Raw genomic sequence first — 19,670 nt, forward strand, 5'->3', positions numbered from 1 at the left:
TATGTATCTGTACATTCATTTCCTTCACCAGACGATGTGCTCTTCTGAAGCAGGGACTGCAGTGCACTGGTGGTCCTAAAATCAAAGCCCTCAAGAGAATGTCACAAACACGTGGAACTGTTTGCTTCAGTGTTAACTGAAAAAAATAAGTGAATCAATCAGTCAATCTAGTTATGATGAGGCAGATAATAAAATACTCTATCTCAGCCAATAATTACAAGTTCACTGTTAAGATTTTTCCAAGACTGCTGTCTGGAATGAGAAGCCAAGTGGGCCTTAGGAAGCATCACTACAAACAAAGCTAGTGGAGGTGATAGTATTCAAGTTGAGCTATTCCAAATCCTAAAAGATGATGCTGTTAAAGCTGTACTCAATATGTCAGCAAATATGGAAAACTCAGCAGTGGTCACAGGACTGGAAAAAGGTCAGTTTTCATTCCAATCCCAAAGAAGGGCAATGCCAAAGAATATTCAAACTACCATTCAATTGCACTCATCTCACACACTAGTGAAGTAATACTCAAAATTCTCCAAGCCAGGCTTCAAGAATACGTGAACCAAGAACTTCCGGATGTTCAAGTTGGATTTATAAAAGGCACAGGAACATAAGATCAAATTGCCAACATCCACTGGATCATATAAAAAGCAAGAGAATTCCAGAAAAACATCTACTTCTGCTCTATTGATTACACCAAAGACTTTGACTGTGTAAATCACAACAAACTGTGGAAAATTCTTAAAGAGATGAGAATACCAGACCACCTTACCTGCCTCTTGAGAAATCTGTTTGCAGGTCAAGAAGGAACAGTTAGAACCACATATGGAACAACAGACTGGTTCCAAATTGGGAAAGGAGTATGTCAAGGCTGTATACTGTCGCCCTGCTTATTTAAGGTATATGCAGAGTACATCATGTGAAATGCCGGGCTTGATGAAACACAAGCTGGAATCAAAGTTGCAGGGAGAAATAACAATAACCTCCGACATGCAGATGATACCAACCTTATGGCAGAAAGTGAAGAGGAAATGAAGAGCCTCTTGATGCAAGTGAAAGAGGACAATGAAAAAGCTGGTTTAAAACTCAACATTTAAAAAATAAAGATCATGGCATCTGGTATCATCACTTCATGGCAAACAGATGAGGAAACAATGAAAACAGTGACAGACTTCACTTTCTTGGGCTCCAAAATCACTGCAGATGGTGATTGTAGCCATGAAATTAAAAGACGCTTGCTCCTTGTAAGAAAAGCTATGACCGTGCACCCCAATGTTCATCGCAGCACTGTTTATAATAGCTAGGACATGGAAGCAACCTGGATGCCCATCAGCAGACGAATGGATAAGGAACCTGTGGTACATATACACCATGGAATATTACTCAGCCATTAAAAAGAATTCATTTGAATCAGTTCTAATGAGATGGATGAAACTGGAGCCCATTATACAGAGTGAAGTAAGCCAGAAAGATAAAGAACATTACAGCATACTAACACATATATATGGAATTTAGAAAGATGGTAATGATAACCCTATATGCAAAACAGAAAAAGAGACACAGATGTACAGAACAGACTTTTGGACTCTGTGGGAGAAGGCGAGGGTGGGATGTTTCGAGAGAACAGCATGTATATTATCTACAGTGAAACAGATCACCAGCTCAGGTGGGATGCATGAGACAAGTGCTCGGGCCTGGTGCACCGGGAAGACCCAGAGGAATCGGGTGGAGAGGGAGGTGGGAGGGGGGATCGGGATGGGGAATACATGTAACTCCCTGGCTGATTAATGTCAGTGTATGACAAAACCCACTACAATACTGTAAAGTAATTAGCCTCCAACTAATAAAAATAAATGAAAAAAAAAAGAAAAAAAAAAAGAAAAGCTATGACCAACCTAGACAGCATATTTAAAAAGCGAGACATTACTTCACCGACAAAGGTTCATCTAGTCAAAGCTATGGTTTTTCCAGTAGTCACGTATGGATATGAGAGTTGGACTATAAGGAAAGCTGAGCGCCGAAGAATTGGTGCTTTTGAACTGTTGTGTTGGAGGAGATTCTTGAGAGTCCCTTGGACATCATGGAGATCCAACCAGTCAATACTGAAGTAAATCAGTCCTGGATATTCACTGGAAAGACTGACGCTGAAGCTGAAACTCCAATACTTTGGCCATCTGATGTGAAGAACTGACTCATTTGAAAAGACCCTGATGCTGGGAAAGATTGAAGGCAGAAGGAGAAGGGGACGACAGAGGATGAGATGGTTGGATGGCATCATCGACTCAATGGACATGAGTTTGAGCAAGCTCCAGGAATTGGTAACAGGAAGGCCTGGCGTGCTGTAATCCATGGTGTCATAAAGAGTCAGACACAACTGAGCAACTGAACTGAACTGTTGTCTGAAATGTAAATAACCCTGGGAAGAAGTAAACTGTTGTTATGAGTCATTCTTATCTTACTGAGGCAAAGAAAAAAATGTAAGAAATCTGAAGCGAATGCAAAGGATACGCCGTTCCTCTGATACGTTTGATCTTTCCTGGATCTATGAGTTGAATAGGCTTCAGGACCTTCCTCACAGGACATGAAAAAAACACTTCACCTCCTCCTCCAGGCGGCATTCCCCGTCGTACAACCTGCAGGCATAATGAAAAAGAAGAGGTCCAGATTCAACAGAGTGGATGACACCCAGCCAGGCTGGTGTACACCAAGAATGAAAACCAACATTAGAATGCAGAAGGCTTTCATACCCAACTTTTCCATCTCTTCAAGATCAACAGCACCTAATGTTAGCTCCACAGCGGCACATGTTGAGCAAGGGGACCATGTGGTATGTCAGAAAAAGCAGTAGACACCGACCCTACATGTTCCAGTCAAAGCCAGAGAGGTCACTCCACCACCAGAACTTGTTTCCTCAACCTTAAAATGAGGGACTAGTCTAGCTCATCAGCTTACCCACTTCTTAACCACCAAGAACCCTTTTCTCCTCTTCTGGAATTAACTGGTCTATCAAAACTCTATGTTATTAAATAAAAATGAAGTAATTTCCCTTGTTTAAAAAACATCATTTCAAAAAGCAGAGATGTTCAACAGCTTAAGATATCCAGTGTTATCACAATGGATTGATATAATTCCCTTAAATAGCAAACAAACAGATGCTTAAATTAGTTCAACTAGGTTTTGAAAGTAAAGTACTAAAAAGTCTCAGGGACATTCAGACTGGTAGGCTCTGAACACAGATTAAAATAAATGATCCAAAAAAATAAAAAATAAATAAAATAAAATAAATGATCCAGATCAGAGAGTAAGCATGGTCAGAATTCCAGCTCCGTGACTTATTGGCTAAGTTATTATAAGTCAAGGAGTTAATGTATGTAGAATGCTGACAACATCTACTACCACTAAATAAGTGCAATATATCCATTACTCTTGTCATTACTAAAGGGACCCTTCCAGCTCAAAGTCTGCAATGCTAGGTTCAAGAATCCTGTGGGTCTTCTTACAATGGTGACTTCAAATGTGCCACACACACACCGAGCCATACAGCTCCTCCAGTGAGTTGGTAAGAAAATATTTCACACTGATTTATGCCACCAACAATCTGGACATTCGTACCTTTAATTCAAAAGATTCACCATCAATCCCAAACTGTTTCAGTAGAGGGAGTGCTGTTGCCTTTAGCACATCAACCTGTAGAATAATTTCAGGAAAAAAAAGTTTAGTTAAACCTTGAGATGGAAAGAAGAATCCACAAAGCTGGTAGATGAAGCAGTCTGGTAAAGAGAAAAGAGGCTGGCTTACAACTGAGGGCATGGGTTGGCTCTGCTCTCGACTATAGACTATGATTTTATAAGCCACTGGCTTCTCTGAGCCCCTTTTCCACATTTATAGTATTACCCACCTACTTTATGAGTCATCATGAGCATCACATGCTACCATGCAAAAAGCATCAAGAAACTGCTGGGCTCATACAGAAAACAAACTGAGACCTCAGCTCATTCTTACAAGTATAAACACTAAGCAAAAAAATGGCCTGTTCAAGTATTCTTTATTTATTATGACTATTTCATGTTTAGAGTTGGTGGCACTCCAGGCTAAAGTGAATCAACTATTCAACCTAACAGTCCTACGTAAGAAAGCTGCTGACACCCACACACAGGCAGTTAAAGGTGGTGGTGATTCTACAAGGCAGTGGGGGTCTCAGAAGGAGGGCAGCCTCAAACTGAGCCAAACAACACAAACCCCTAAGTGCAATGAAGACATCCACAGCTGATGGCAAGACACTGTCACGTGTAACTGTTATCTCCTCATTCAAAACTCCTAGGAGGCCTGCGATCCTTCCCTATTCATTTGCAGATTCCTCACAGAGGATAAGGTGATATTCAAATCACGTTTTCAAAGAAGTCAGTGACTGCTGTCTCAGTGGCAACCGGGCAACCGGGGAAACAAGAGCAATCCCTTGCTTGTTCCCAATGGAACAAGAGATGTTTCTCAGCCCTGTGGGAGCTGATCCTACAAGGGGAAGCACTGAGGGCAAGCAGCGAAAGCAGAGGCTCTGGGAAAAAGCCCTGGTCCCAGTCCAGGCTCGAGTTTGCTGTGTGGCCTCAAACAAGAAAATCTCAACTTCTAAATTCCCTTGTCTCTAAGGTAAGGAGCTCAACCTGCCTGTCTCCAAGTTGCTACCAACTCTTACATGCTAAGATTCAACAGAACAATAATAGACCAGGGCTTTATGGCAGAGAACAGTCCCCAACTAAATATTCATATATCAGAAAATTAACTAGAGGTAGAAATGACCTATGTAGCCTAGGAACATGTTCAGCATGGATCAGGTGGGGCAGAAGCAGTTACTGGGAAAATCCAATAAAGATTAGCTAATTTCAATTAAATATTAAAGCTACACACAACTCAGAAACTTAAAATAGGCATCTGGAATTGCCGAAACCAAGAATAATTCAGTCAAGGCTAGTACAAAGGGCAGTTGGGGAGAAGACCAAGTCAGATTCTGGAAACGGTGGGGGCTGCAAGGATGCCGGTTACTCCACGAGCACAACTCCTGGAGCTAGGTGGCCTCCAGCTCTCCAGGGGAAGAGAAAGGCAAGAGAACAGAACACCCCTGCTGGTTCTTCCTACCCACACCTGGAGTCAAATAGGAGGAAGTCAAATTGAATCTGAGGGCCAGTCAGGAGCCCAAATATAATTCCAGGTGTGGTCCTGTCTCCTGGGTCACTCTCCATCTGACACGAAGGGCAGGCCCCTCACTGTGTTGGGACAAGGGCTGGAAAGGCAGCTGTGGGCTGGAGCCCCACTCAGCCTCCTACAGCCTCTGAGGCCTGGACACTCTCTCCTCAGGGCTTTAGCTGCCTGCTGTAGAAATAGGGGCCCGACTGGAAAGTTCCTCAGGCTCCACACACTGGATCTAGCAAAGTGGCGGTGGTCTGTGGGTTCTGCTTCAAGGAAACCTATCTGTTACTCTGCAGTCAGAAAGGAAAGGCAAAAGTCTGACCCAAGTGGAACCTCAGGGGAAAGGCATCACCCTTACAGTCCAATCAGTCAACAGGCAGAAATATGATCAGACCCATAGCTTCCCAGGTGGCCCTGGTGATAAAGAACTTGTCTGCCAATCCAAGAGATCTAAGAGACTCAGGTTCAATCTATGGGTCAGGAAGATCCCCTGGAGAAGGCAATGGCAATCGAGTATTCCCCAGTATTCATTCCTGGAGAATCCCACGGACAGAGGAGCCATGCAGGCTACAATCCATAGGATCTCAGAGAGTCAAACATGGCTGAAGCAACTCAGCACACATCACAACAAACAGAAAAAGGGAAGAAACCTGGTCCCTTCAGTTCCCTTGTGTCAAACAGTGATAAGAACATCTATTTAACCCTCATGAATCAAATAAATACGGATACTGACAGAGGTTCACCTAAACCAGTGGCCAGGACACAGCAGACTTCACTCTACTTCTTTTCCCTGCCAGGACAGCCCTGAAAGAGGATGGACTCTTCACTCACCATCTGGCCAACTGCTGGCACCAGTAAATATCAACTAGGGGCACTAGTATCAAATCACTGAGACTCAAAGGAGACCTCCTAGAATTTTTCTTCTCAAAATATCCCATTTACTATCTTTTTGTCTCCAAAATGTCCCTACCCCTTTACAAGGCTCATCCCATCACTGCTGCTTCTATCCTCTGTATATCTGTCGGTGGCCTTATTAAGCCCCTCTACCCTTTTCATTTTAACTTCTTCCTTCTCCAATACAGCCTGCAAACAAGTGCAAGTTTTTCCCACTTAAAAATTCCCAACCTCAGCTCTTAAGGAGACATCTTATCTAGCGTTCTGGAAGAATCTCCCAACCTTCTATGGTTCTATTTCTTACTCATTCTGAACTGTGCGTGATCTTGCACCCTAATGATACTGTTCTCTTAAAGGTCAACAGAACTTCTCACTGCTGCATCTCCCTGCCCAATCCCAACTCAACTCCTGCAAGGACTGACTCTTGGATCATCCCTAGCTTTTCAGAACTCAACTCCTCCTTGGCTTCTCCAAATCCTTCTATTTCCACAGTCACTGTCTCCAGCTCTTCTTCCCCAACTCACTCCTTACACACTTATTCCTCTTCTTCATCTATACTCAGTCCCTGGAACCATGAGGCCAAAACTCTACTGGCCCACTGAGGCCAGAAAGGGACATTAAATGAATGATGAGGTCAATTAAGACCTGTGTCCAAATAGAGCTCTCACGCCTCTTCCTAAGAGGGCAGTGCTGCTCTGATGGATTGCCGGTGTGGAGAAACAGCCACGCCGACCTACTGCAATGAAAAACTCTGGGGTTTTAAACAAGAACAACCAATTCAGATACACACACCAACACCAACACCATCCACATACTGTGCAGTCCAAGGGAAAAACACCTGGCAGACTCACTGAGCCAAAAAGCCACCAGTGATCAACCTCGGTACTAGTCAACCTCATTCTCCTACAGAGTGAGGTATCAGTAGGTAAGATCCTGATGATCTGAGGCTCCAAACAGTAATTCCCAACTGGACATCCCCCACGAATATCCCACCAATATCCCAGAGAACAGGACCAAAATCAGACACATCAACTATCGCCCCATCACAATTTTCCTCTTTCCTGTCTCAAACTCTTTCTGATCACTATCCTTTCAAGTCAACTGTGACAGAATCATGGAGTTACCTGTGACCCCTTCCTCCTATCCCATCTCCAATTAGTTATCGAGTTATGAAGCTCCTCCCTCCACACTGTCCTTCATATCTGTCCCTACCCTTCCACTTCCCTCTGCATCAAGTTCATACTGGTTGACACCTTGGCATTTCACCCTTCTCTCAGCTCTACAGTTATCCTGCTAAAACCATGACTGACTCTGGGGCTTCCCTTCCTCTTGAAAGCCCTCCCCAGCCCTCAGCACTTGGCTTGTGCGTCTGCCAGAGCCCAGAGGTATCCAACGTTGTGGTCTCCCTGGCTGTGTTCACAGCTGTTCACCCCATGAAACCACATTCCCTATGGGCAGAACTCATCGTATTCATCCCTGTGTGCAGACAGTAGGTGTGGACATAAGTTGATGGGGAAACCACACATTAAAGAGAAAGTTCAAAACGAAGAAGCCACAGGCTGAAGAAGTTACTCTTTATCCAGGATTAGGTGTATTTATTTTATCCTGGGCTGGAGCCAGGTACTAACCAAGGTCATTTTAGTCCTGTAGCATGTGAAAACAACAAGAAAGCCTTTTAATATGCTGCTAGAAAGAATAAAATACTATTTCTAGGGAATCTGTCAATTAATCTTTGGCATTGTTAATATGTTAAATATGTAAATTTTCAGTACTGTCAGTGATAACAGCTTTTAAGATCACAGGCAATTATAGAAAGAGAGGACAAAACTGGGATACATCTCCTGTCTGCTTCAGGGACTTTTCCCAAGAGTCAAGGCACCTACCCCTCGCCCTCCCAATATGAAATAGTAGAGGTCTCCTCTCTCACTTTTAAGTGAAGAACCCAACTCCTAGAATCTTCCGGAAGAATGCGAGAAATAAGCAACCACTTGAAGTGACTTTGAAATTCTAAACAGTTTAAGCAGCATTCATATACAGTTAAGAATATCAGATCTTGCACTCTACTTTGGATCCTGGGAAGAGTTTGTGTACCCAAATCCTAAGAATTCAGGAATAAACCTTTTATTGCCCAAGAACAGATTGATCATGTTTATAACCTCATGAGCACCCTGGTGGATACCAGCAGTCTCTGCTTTGGGGCTCACTGCACCGCCTAAACTGGGCTTCCCTGGTTAAGGAAGCCACACACGTCTGCCTCCAAAGCCACCCCTTCAGGGGTCTTGCTCTAATGTCTGCAGAGGTGGAGACAAGCATCCTCGGCTAGAACTTCACATCATGGTCCTCAGCTTGAAGATACCTTCTCTGGACAGCAGAGCATCCAAAGGTAGGGATCGCTGCCTCACTATGAAAGGTCTAAGGCAAGCCTGCTCCGGTCCATCAATCTCCCTCTCCCCAACCTGTCTTTCTTTCTCTCTCTCTCTCTCTCTCTCTCTGTCTCATACACACACACACACACACACACAATAAAACCCATCCCAGACTGGCATTAAGACAGCTGTGGTTGCCACGATGAATATTCTAGTTGTACATTAAACTATCCTCCCCACACACGCAGCATGCTTAATAAGAAGCTTGCTGATGCTCACAAACTGGCAAAGCTCATATATACCTTCCCTGCCCTTATGCCCTTTCTGCAAACTCTTCTCGGAAGAAGAAAGTCCTAAAGTGTACAGTTGAAGCCTAAGTCAAGATTATGCTGCAGCATGTCAAGAAGATATTATTCTCTGCCTAAAATTTTGATCTGCTGCCTTTCAGCCTCAATCACCACATGACCTTATGAAAACTCCACTCTAACACACTTCAGTCAACAGAGCCATATTTCATGTCAAACAGGATGAGACTGCAAGCATCTGTTTGGAAGGTTCTTAGACATAACAATGAAAGGCACCTTGAAGAAGATTAACAATCATCACTGAATCTGAGGATTATGAGTCTTGGCTCATCTGCCTTCTGGAGTGATTAATCTCTAAACTTCAAGATAAATAACAAAACAAATACACTCAACAATAAACTGTGTTTTATCAGGAACTAGTTTCTCAGAAGTTAGGTGTGGCAGGAGACAAAAAATCACAGTGTGGTGTGGCCTCACTACTCACCGAAGGGTCAACCTGGTCATTGGTCACTCCTCGCAGAACTATTCTCAGCGGGTGCTTCATAAACGGAGCCAGGCAGAGCAGACTCTCCAGATAATACCCAATGCTGCGAAGAACACTGCAGTCATGCTCCATGGACCCACCATACAAGAGGCCAGGCTGATAATATAAGGTCGTTCCTTACAACAGAGGAAAGAAAGTCAGCAGAAGGAGAAAAAAAAAAAGTGTCACAAAAGCAACGAAACAGTCAGTCCCAAGGGGAAAGTCTGGCAAGGGCATCCAAGAGTTCAAAATGCCATTCCTGAGAGCCCACATACTTCACTCCAAAAGCTGACTCATCACTGTCAAGTCCTTGTAACAATAATAAACTGTGAGTGTAATTTAATAAACAGTAATAAATTAAACCCCTCCCTAAGCTATCTGAATTGCCAGAATCACGGCAGGGCACAGAGGAGATATATCCTAACAGGCACCCTAGTCTCCCAACAGCATGCTCTCAGACTGTGCCAAAGTTGGGGTTTACAAATGATGTTCTGAAATCATCGTGCCAGCAATCAACTTCTTCAAGGCCCAGGAAATCAGATTTCCCAATACCACAGTCACAAACTAGGTACCTGGAGAAGGCAAGTACTCACTTCCATTAATAGTAACTATTTTAATTTAATAGTAACAAATGGAAATGTCTAAAATTATTGAACTGCATTAGTGGAAACACTTTATCTTTCTTTATTCTTTCAAATATGCATATCATCCAAAAAGTTTCTTACTAGGTTTACATATTAGAGAAAAAACCAAATAAAATATGCTAGATGATTCACGGGGTAGAGAAGAGATAAACACAATATATTTTTGATACTAATAATTCTCCTGGCACAATCTACCAATAAAGAAATCTAACATTAGAGGAAGGAGCTATGTTCAGTCACCAAAAGGAAAGCAGTTCTTGGGAATTTCACACAAGAAATACAGGTTTCACCATATTAAAAAATCAAAATCACAATAATCACAATCAGAATCATAGTCTAATCCAAGTTGGAAAACTGTACTTTAGTTATTCTAAATACTATTAATGACACAAAACAATCTTATAGGTGGGGGGTGGGGCGGGTAGACACATGAGGTGGAAGGAAGCAGGATCATATAAATACCTTACTTCTCAACTAAGCTGTAGCTATGACCCCAAAACAACAGAATTTCTTGTCCTCTGAATCACCAACAAAAATCACTGAAAACATCCCCAGCAATCAAAGTAAAGGCGTCAAGGAAGACTAAAGCAATCACAGCTTGCAAAGGGCATCTGATGTTTTACTCCTGAAACCCATTCTCTGTGAAGTATGGCTGAATGCAGCTATAGATCAAGTCCCATGGCCACTTATAAAGCCAAGCTCGTCTTCTCCCTTAACAGAGCCAACGCACAGAAAAGTTCAGTTTCCTCTGCTGAACACATGTGCAAAGGCACATAGCTCCTGGAGACAATCAAAAGTATGCTTGCCATGATCATCTACACAATGCAGATAAAAGTTTCTAATAGCAAAAAAAAAAAAGGGGGGGGGGGAGGAAAAAAAAAAACTAGACAAAAAACTAGAAACAACCTAAATGTTTATCAGCAGGGAACGGTCAAATAAGTTATCATGTATCCATACAACAGAATACAATGTAAGGCTGAAAAACTGAGATGGACCTGCATGTGCCTGGCAAGCAAATTCCCTGAGACATCTGTGCTAATGAAAAAACAGCTGGCTGCAGAACAGTATGAACAGCCTGATCCTGTTGATGGTTTGAGATACAAAAGTGCCCATGGAAGCAAATACATATAAAGGAGACCAGAACAAAGTCCCCATGGCTGCCCCTGGGAGAGGGAATAGAAGAGGAAACACAGGGGAAGAGATTTTCACATTTTTTTGCACATACTTATATAAACTTATTTTAAAAGACAAAATTTTTTAAAAATTAAAATTCATCACATACAACTACCTCAGAGAGTTTGTGTAAGATTTTATTGTGACAACATAAGCTAAGTGGATATTGAAAAGCTGTATATAAAGTTAGGTATAAAACACTTCTATTGTTTAAAAGAGAGGAGGTGCTTGTCTGTTTATCTGAAATTTTCACTCTTCTCACTTCCTTAAGTCACATGTATGTCCCTTAAATTGGCAACTTCACATACTGTCATATCACAGACAGGAAACTGGACCTTTCCATTCAAATACAATATTTATACCATCAAAAAGAGTGAGTAACAGAGGAATATTTAAGTAGTACGTGTAAGTGCTTTCAGGAATGGGAAGAAAAGGAGCTTACCTGTTTGATTTATTTCAATTCGAGAACCATTAGTTACTTTGTCCAACAGTCTTATGAAGCTGGCTTCAAAATCTGTGGGGAGAAAAGAAAACTGATTGGCCTCCAATTAGGTCATCATTTCCAGATGGCACATCCCATCCAAGTACTGCAGTGCGGGGTAGGTTACTTCCTGCATCACACTGGGTTCTTCACAGCACCTGGGAGAGCACACTGGCTAAGGAATCTGAAGCAGTTGAGAAGCACTGACTAGCATTTGTACGTCTTGCTGTTGCTGTTGTTCAGTTGCTAAGTAGTGTCCAACTCTTTTGCAACCCCATGGACTTGGCCCACTAGGCTCCTCTGTCCATGGGATATCCCAGGCAAGGGTACTAGAGTGAGTTGACATTTCCTTCTCCAGGGGATCTTCCCAAACCAGAAATCGAGCCCGTGTCCCTTGCATCTCCTGCACTGGCAGGCAGATTCTTTACCACTGAGCCACCTGGGAAGTCCATATGCAGGTTTAGTAGAACTATTAAAAACAACTCAGATTTTGTATTCCACCAAAAAATAGGAACTCTACCAGCGATCTAATGGGATATTAATTTCAGCAGCATAACACCCATTTGTTCTGATCTCAGGAGTGTGCGCCAAATGAGAGAAAGAACAGAAAGCAGGAAGGAGTTTTAAAATCAAACTCTTACTTGCTGCAGAATACCCTTCAATCTCAGAGACAGTAAAAGGTCACTGCCTCTCTCATTCAACAAAGTGCCCTTTCTCCTTTCCTCTATCATCTTATTGATCTAGAACTTTCTAATCAGTTCAGTTTTTAATTTTATTACAAGGTACCTGAATATACAGTATTATTATCACCTTTTTAATGCATGAAAAAGATTAGAAGGAAAAAACACCAAATGTTAATAAACAGGCTTCTCTTTACAGTAACATTTTATATGAATTTTTCTTGTTTAAATTTGCTTCAGTTACTTTTATGAACAAATTTTTATCAAAGCTGTTGAGGTTTGACAAAAAACAAAATCTGTAAAGCAATTAACCTGCAATAAAAAAAATTAATTAAAAAAACAAAATACAAAAGCTGGTTATTCTCTAAAACGTGAGGGGGTAGATTGTAAATGTGAAATATGAAAAGACAGAGAGAAGAATCAGGAGTATATATTCTCTGTTCTCCTGAATTGATATTATATACATACACACACACACACACACGGAGCTTTATCTTCAACATCCCTCCCATGAACAGAAACAGGAAGACCAAGTTTTCTGTACTGAAAGTATGGTGACCGCCTGATGTTTTCAGGCAGTTCCTGCTGCTGCTGCTAAGTCACGTCAGTCATATCCAACTCTCTGCGACCCCACAGACAGCAGCCCACCAGGCTGCTCTGTCCCTGGGATTCTCCAGGCAAGAATACTGGAGTGGGTTGCCATTTCCTTCTCCATCAGGCAGTTCCTACTTCTCTAATAAACTAACAAGAGTTTGAGAGCACAGACTTTAACAGTAACCTAAACTGATCCCAAAGGGTGAGCAGATCAACGAAGCAATTCCCATCCACCTGTTGTTACTTAACGCTGTCCCATAACTCATGTCACAGCAGATTCTGCAATCTGTACAAAGAGCACTGGGCTAGAAGTCAGAGAAGCTCTCTTAAGTCCTGAAATAAGGCATAATGGCTAATAACAGCAGCTGTGTATTAATGCTTGCCTTATATAATCCTCAAAACCACTAAGCAGGAAGTGCTTCCGGTTTTATAGAAGGCTGAGGCCCAACTGGCAGAGTCAAGACTTGAACCCAAGTCTGCCCTTCTCTAGAGTTCATGCTCTAAATCAAACCAGGGCTGGGTTTGCATCACTCAGTTTAATCTCTCAAAGCTAACCTCCTCCTCTAGAAAATCATACTACCTTTCAACTGCAGGCAGTGATTTACTGATGGTCCTACAGATGACTTAATGAGTCCCCAGTCAATATTTATCTTTAATGAAATTAGAACAGAATAAACACTATCAGTTACATAGTAAGGGTGTTGTTCATGAGATTTTAGTCTCAGTTCAATATATACTTGTATATGTATTAGGTTACAGTAGAAGTAGCACCACAAAAGTTCAAAGGTTAAATCAGCTACAAAACTGAACCACATATTATTTCTATGGTCTTTTTATATAGAATATTCTATGTTTTTAATGTAGGCAGGATGTATAATGCCATGCCACTGTCTACTATGTTCATAGAAAATGCAAGGTATTCTGCACAAAAAAAGAAAACTTGACCTGCTCAAGCTTTCAGGCTGCCTAAATGGGTGAGACAAATAAGCATTTATGAATAAAGTCCAAGATTATAAACTCCAAAGCTTTTATAAATTAGTAAAGAAAAGAAAAGAAAAAATTACTTTGAAAGTAGGTGTTTTTGTTTTTTGCAATCCACAGGGGCTCTTGAGCATGAACCCAGTTAAAAATGCCCAGCAGTGGAACACAAGTAGGAAGAAAATGAGCACTTATGAAGACCTCCAGACAAAACCATCCCCAGGTCACAGTAAACAGGTGCTTTAGAAGCAGTACCTCAAAGAACCAACGCAGAGCTAGTTCCTGAATCCTAGTAACAGTGAATATACAGCTCCATCACCTGGTACGAAAAAGATCTCAAGTTCGCCTAATAATAGTCAGACTGAAGCCTCAAACTTTTTAAAACAAGATGTGTAGGATTCCCTGCCACCTCACTTCTTCAAGACTGCTCCTAGGAGTACAGAATTTCAGATATCTAGCATTAGGGAGGAAGTTCTCCCCAAAAGCACAACTTTACTAGATGGTTTAAGAATACATAATTAGGTTACACAGCTATAAGGAGAATCAACATGAACGCCACAATGGTCAGGAGACTGGCTACCACCAGGGGCATGGAAGGGAGAGGTAAATAAAACAGGTCAATGAAGGTGTGCACAATGTTCTATTTCTTGACCTGGATAGGATTACACGGATGCTCATTTTTTAATCCAATAAGAACTACTTTTATGTTTTATGAATTTTTCATGTTATACTTCACACTTTCAACAAAATTGTCCTTTAATTTCAGGATTTTTGACTTTTAATTAAAAAGAAATTGACCTTTAATTTCAGGATTCCTTAAATACTACCTCCCATACATAATGATCTCCCTTCCCTAGACCCCCAAAGAAGGGAGCTCATCATTTCTTTAAAGGGACTGGTAACTTCTAGAAGACTTAGTGGCACTCAATATTGGCACTAAGCCTGACCCATTCCTCACCAAAGAAAGGCAAAAAGTCTGTCTTAAAGGAGGGGACTAAAAAAAAAAAAAAAAAAAGGAGGGGACTGAAAAAAGGAATATGATTCAAAGATCTATCCTTTAAAAACAAGGAGCAAATCTCAAGAAATAGATTCAACTCAAAAGTATTGTAATGATTCAAATAAATTATGACACATCTATAAACAAGAACACTTTGCAGCTATCAAATCAGAGGGATTTTTCATACACTGATATGAATCATCTCCATAGTATACTGACTGGGAAAAAAGTAAGATGCAAATGGCCTTTATTTGAGAAAGGAAACAGTGTCTATTTGCTTATTTATGGGGAAAAAAGAGCCCTGAAAAGAAACACAACAAACCAACAACACTGGTTGCTTCACACGGAAGGAAGATTGGGAAAGAAACAGAGATACTTTGTAAACTGCTTTGTTTTGAATTTCATGTCATATGTACACATTTTTAAAAACTACATAAAAATTAAATTGAAAAAATATAAGTAAAGGTACTGTAACACAATTTAAAGAACCAATAAACACTGCTCTCATTAAATAGCCTACGAAAGGTCTTTTTTTTTTCCATTTATTTTTATTAGTTGGAGGCTAATTACTTCACAATATTGAAGTGATTTTTGCCATACATTGACATCCCAGTCCCCCCTCCACCTCCCTCTCCACCCTATCCCTCTGGGTCTTCCCAGTGCACCAGCCCTGAGCACTTGTCTCATGCATCCAACCTGGGCCGGTGATCTGTTTCACCCTTGATAGTATACATGTTTCGACGCTGTTTTCTCGAAACATCCCACCCTCGCCTTCTTCCACAGAGTCCAAAAGTCTGTTCTGTACATCTGTGTCTCTTTTACTGTTTTGCATACAGGGTTATCGTTACCATCTTTCTAAATTCCATATATATGCGTTCCATATATATATGCGTTAGTATACTGTATTGGTCTTTATCTTTCTGGCTTACTTCACTCTGTATAATGGGCTCCAGTTTCATCCATCTCATTAGAACTGATTCAAATGAATTCTTTTTAATGGCTGAGTAATATTCCATGGTGTATATGTACCACAGCTTCCTTATCCATTCGTCTGCTGATGGCCATCTAGGTTGCTTCCTGAAAGGTCTTTATAATACAATGCAACCAACATTTTTTAAATAACTGCTTAATTACAAAACAAAATATACACACTATTTTAAAGAAAAAAATTTGTAAGTAATATATACAATGTGATTACAATTCCGTCAGAGACAGAACTAAAAGAAAAGACAGCAAACGATGAACATATGAAATTAGGATTTACTATTTTCAATATTAAATCCAAAAAAGGTAGAAATCACAAATGCATAACCAAGTCTCAGAATAAATTAAAGGATGTTCACTCACCTGGAAATAATATATACATAAACCATTTACATATTTTATATAATTATGCAGAATGTGACAAATAATAAGTTACTTGAACTTAAATACATTGCATCTTTCCTAAATTATAAATCACATCAGTTCAGTTCAGTGGTTCAGTCATGTCTGACTCTTTGCAATCCCGTGGACTGCAGCATGCCAGGCTTTGCTGTCCACTATCAACTTTCAGAGCTTGCCCAAACTCATGTTCATCAAGTTGGTGATGACATCCAGACATCTCATCCTCTGTCGTCCGCTTCTCCTCCTGCCTTCAATCTTTCCCAGCAGCAGGGTCTTTTCAAATGAATCAGGTCTTCGCATCAGGTGGCCAAAGTATTGGAGTTTCAGCTTCAGCATCAGTGCTTCCAATGAATATTCAGGGCTGATTTCCTTCAGGATGGACTGATTGGATCTCTTTGCAGTTCAAGGAACTCTCAAGAGTCTTCTCCAACACCACAGTTTAAAAGTATCAATTCTTCGGTGCTCAGCTTTCTTTATAGTCCAACTCTCACACCCATACATGACTACTGGAAAAACCATAGCTTTGATTAGAAGGACATTTGTCGACAAAGTAATGTCTCAACTTTTTAATAAGCTGTCTAGGTTGGTCATAACTTTTCGTACAAGGAGCAAGCATCTTATAATTTCATGGCCACAGTCACCATCTGCAGTGATTTTGGAGCCCAAAATAATTAGTCTGTCCCTGTTTCCACTGTTTCCCCATCTATTTGCCATGAAGTGATGGGGTCAGATGCCATGATCTTCATTTTTGAATGTTGAGTTTTAAGCCAACTTTTTCACTCTCCTCTTTCACTTTCATCAAGAGGCTCTTTAGTTCTTTTTTGCTTCCTGCCAAAAGGGTGGTGCCATCTGTGTATCTGAGGTTATTGACATTTTCCCCAGCAGTCTTGATTCCAGCTTGTGCTTCATCCAGCCCAGCATTTCGCGTGATGTACTCTGCATAGAAGTTAAATAAGCAGGGTGGCCTCCTTATTTACACAGCCTGGCCACACTCCTTTCCCGATTTCAAACCAGTCTGCTGTTCCATGTCTGGTTCTAACTGTTGCTGCTTGACCTGTATACAGATTCCTCAGGAGGCAGATCAGGTGGTCTGGTATTCCCAACTCCTTCAGAATTTTCCACAGTTAGTTGTGATCCACACAGTTAAAGGCTTTGGCATAGTCAATAAAGCAGGAATAGATGTTTTTCTGGAACTCTCTCGCTTTTTCGATGATCTAGTAGATGTTAGCAATTTGGTTTCTGGTTCCTCTGTCTTTTCTAAAACCAGCTTGAACATCTGGAAGTTCAGGTTCACACACTGTTGAAGCCTGGCTTGGAGAATTTTGAGGATTACTTTGCTAGCATGTGAGAAACCAATTTATAAATCTTTCTGTGGCCTTTTAAGGAAATCTTTGCCTTCACCAAGGTCATGAAGATGTTCTCCTTGAACTTCTATTTTCACGTGGAAACTATTACATTTAATAAATGTATTCTTTATGGTTTTTGAAACAGTTTACTGAAAGATGGGTGTTCAATTTTGTCAGGTGTCTTTTCAGTAGCAGTTAACTTGGTTATGTGATTTTTTTTTCTCATTTTTGTGTTTACTCTTACATTTAATTATGTTATACTTTCCCATGTGTTTTATCCATAGCCAATGCTTGGGATGTACCCTTCCTAATAATAGTGGATAGTTTAAAAATTTGTTATGATCTATTTTTTAAAGATTTACTTAGGGTTTTTCATTTGGCCTCATTAAATAAGGTTATTTTGTAATTTAATTTTTGTGTGTGTGGTGCTCTTAAGTACCCCACAACTGAAGTCATCTCTGTACATTCTTTTTTGTTCTTTGGAATGTGTAAAATAATAAGAGTTATTTTTCTTTGAATATTGGGGGGAAAATTTCTAGCACTTCAGTAGTTTTTTTCTATTTATTACTTGGTGAATTTCTGCATTCCTTTTGTTTTGGTTTTATCTTTGGGTGTCTTTAAAAATTTCATTTTATCTATTTTGATTTGTTATCTTTTTATATAACTGTGATAATTCCAAATGTATCAGTAAACAATAGAGAATAGTCTACCACAAATGTTCTTGATCTTTTATTAATTCATACTTTCTTTCATTTTACAAATTAATGAGGCTATTGATTTGTTTTGTATTGTTTTTAATGAATTAACTTGATGGTTTTTGCTATTTTCCATTTTCTTTATCTCTTCTTTAGAAATTATTTTCATTTAGTTTTCGGCTTGTAATTTTGTTCCATTTCTAAATATCTCAGTTCATTGTTCTGTTGCTTTTCTTCTTAATTACCAAAGTGTTTAGAGTTGTAAATTTTTCTTTGGGAGGCTCCCATATATTTTGATAAAATTGATATGTCTCTTTAATGTTCTTCTTCCAACAACACAAGAGACAACTCTATACATTGACATCACCAGATGGTCAATACTGAAATCAGATTGGTTCTATTCTTTGCAGCCAAAGGTGGAGAATCTTTATACACACAGCAAAAACAAGTTGAGGAACTGACTGTGGCTCAGATCATAAACTCCTTATTGCAAAATTCAGACTTAAATTGAAGAAAATAGGGAAAATCACTAGACCATTCAGGTATGACATAAATCAGATCCCTTACAATTATACAGTGGAAGTGACAAATAGATTCAAGGGATTAGATCTGAGAGAGTGCTTGAAGAACTATGGACGGAGGTTCATGACATTGTACAGGAGACAGTGATCAAAACCATCCCCAATAAGAAGAAATGCAAAAAGGCAAAATGGTTGTCTGAGGAGGCCTTCCAAATAGCTGAGAAAAGAAGGGAAGCAAAAGGCAAAAGGAGGAAAGGAAAGATATATCTATCTGAATGCAGAGTTCTAAAGAATAGCAAGGAGAGAAAGAAAACCTTCCTAAGTGATCAGTGCAAAAAAAATAGAGGAAAATAATAGAATGGGAAAGACTAGAGATCACTTCAAGAAAATTAGAGATACCAAGGGAAATTTTCATGCAAAGATGGACACAGTAAAGGACAGAAATGGTATGGCCCTAACAGAAGCAGAAGACATTAAGAAGAGGTGGTAAGAATACACAGAAGAACTATACAAAAAAGATCTTCATCACCAAGATAATCACGATGGTGTGCTCAGTCACCTAGAGCTAGACATCCTGGAATGCAAAGTCAAGTGGGCCTTAGGAAGCATCACTACGAACAAAGCTAGTGGAGGTGATGGAATACCAGTTGAGCTACTTCAAATCCTGAAAGACGATGCTGTGAAAGTGCTGCACTCAATATGCCAGCAAATTTGGAAAACTGAGCAGTGGCCACAGGACTGGAAAAGGAGAGTTTTCATTCCAATCCCAAAGAAAGGCAATGCCAAAGAATGCTGAAACTACCGCACAACTGCACTCATCTCACATGCTAGTAAAGTAATGCTCAAAATCCTCCAAGCCAGGCTTCAACAGTACATGAACCGTGAACTTTCACATGTTCAAGCTGGATTTAT

At 40.4% G+C, this 19,670-nt stretch overlaps 2 protein-coding genes across 3 annotated transcripts in view; one reads left to right on the top strand and one right to left on the bottom strand.

The window, feature by feature from the left end:
* The window catches only part of AK3 (adenylate kinase 3), a 274,466-nt gene that overhangs the window by 173,175 nt on the left and 81,621 nt on the right, over positions 1-19,670 (top strand). The gene's annotated exons all lie outside the window — the stretch shown is intronic.
* RCL1 (RNA terminal phosphate cyclase like 1) overlaps positions 1-19,670 on the bottom strand; it is a 69,255-nt gene that overhangs the window by 37,142 nt on the left and 12,443 nt on the right. The window contains exons 2-5 of one of the 2 annotated variants that reach the window (XM_065908001.1): positions 11,523-11,594; positions 9,225-9,400; positions 3,607-3,681; positions 2,503-2,627 (exon numbers count right to left, since the gene is read on the bottom strand). In XM_065908001.1, coding sequence (XP_065764073.1) covers positions 2,503-2,627; positions 3,607-3,681; positions 9,225-9,400; positions 11,523-11,594 — 448 coding nt within the window. Of the gene's footprint in view, positions 1-2,502; positions 2,628-3,606; positions 3,682-3,792; positions 3,840-9,224; positions 9,401-11,522; positions 11,595-19,670 lie in introns of those variants that run through there. The other variant, XM_065908002.1, reaches the window with a different exon arrangement.

This window comes from Muntiacus reevesi, chromosome 17 (genome assembly GCF_963930625.1).
Source record: "Muntiacus reevesi chromosome 17, mMunRee1.1, whole genome shotgun sequence".
Classification (NCBI taxonomy): Eukaryota; Metazoa; Chordata; class Mammalia; order Artiodactyla; family Cervidae; genus Muntiacus; species Muntiacus reevesi.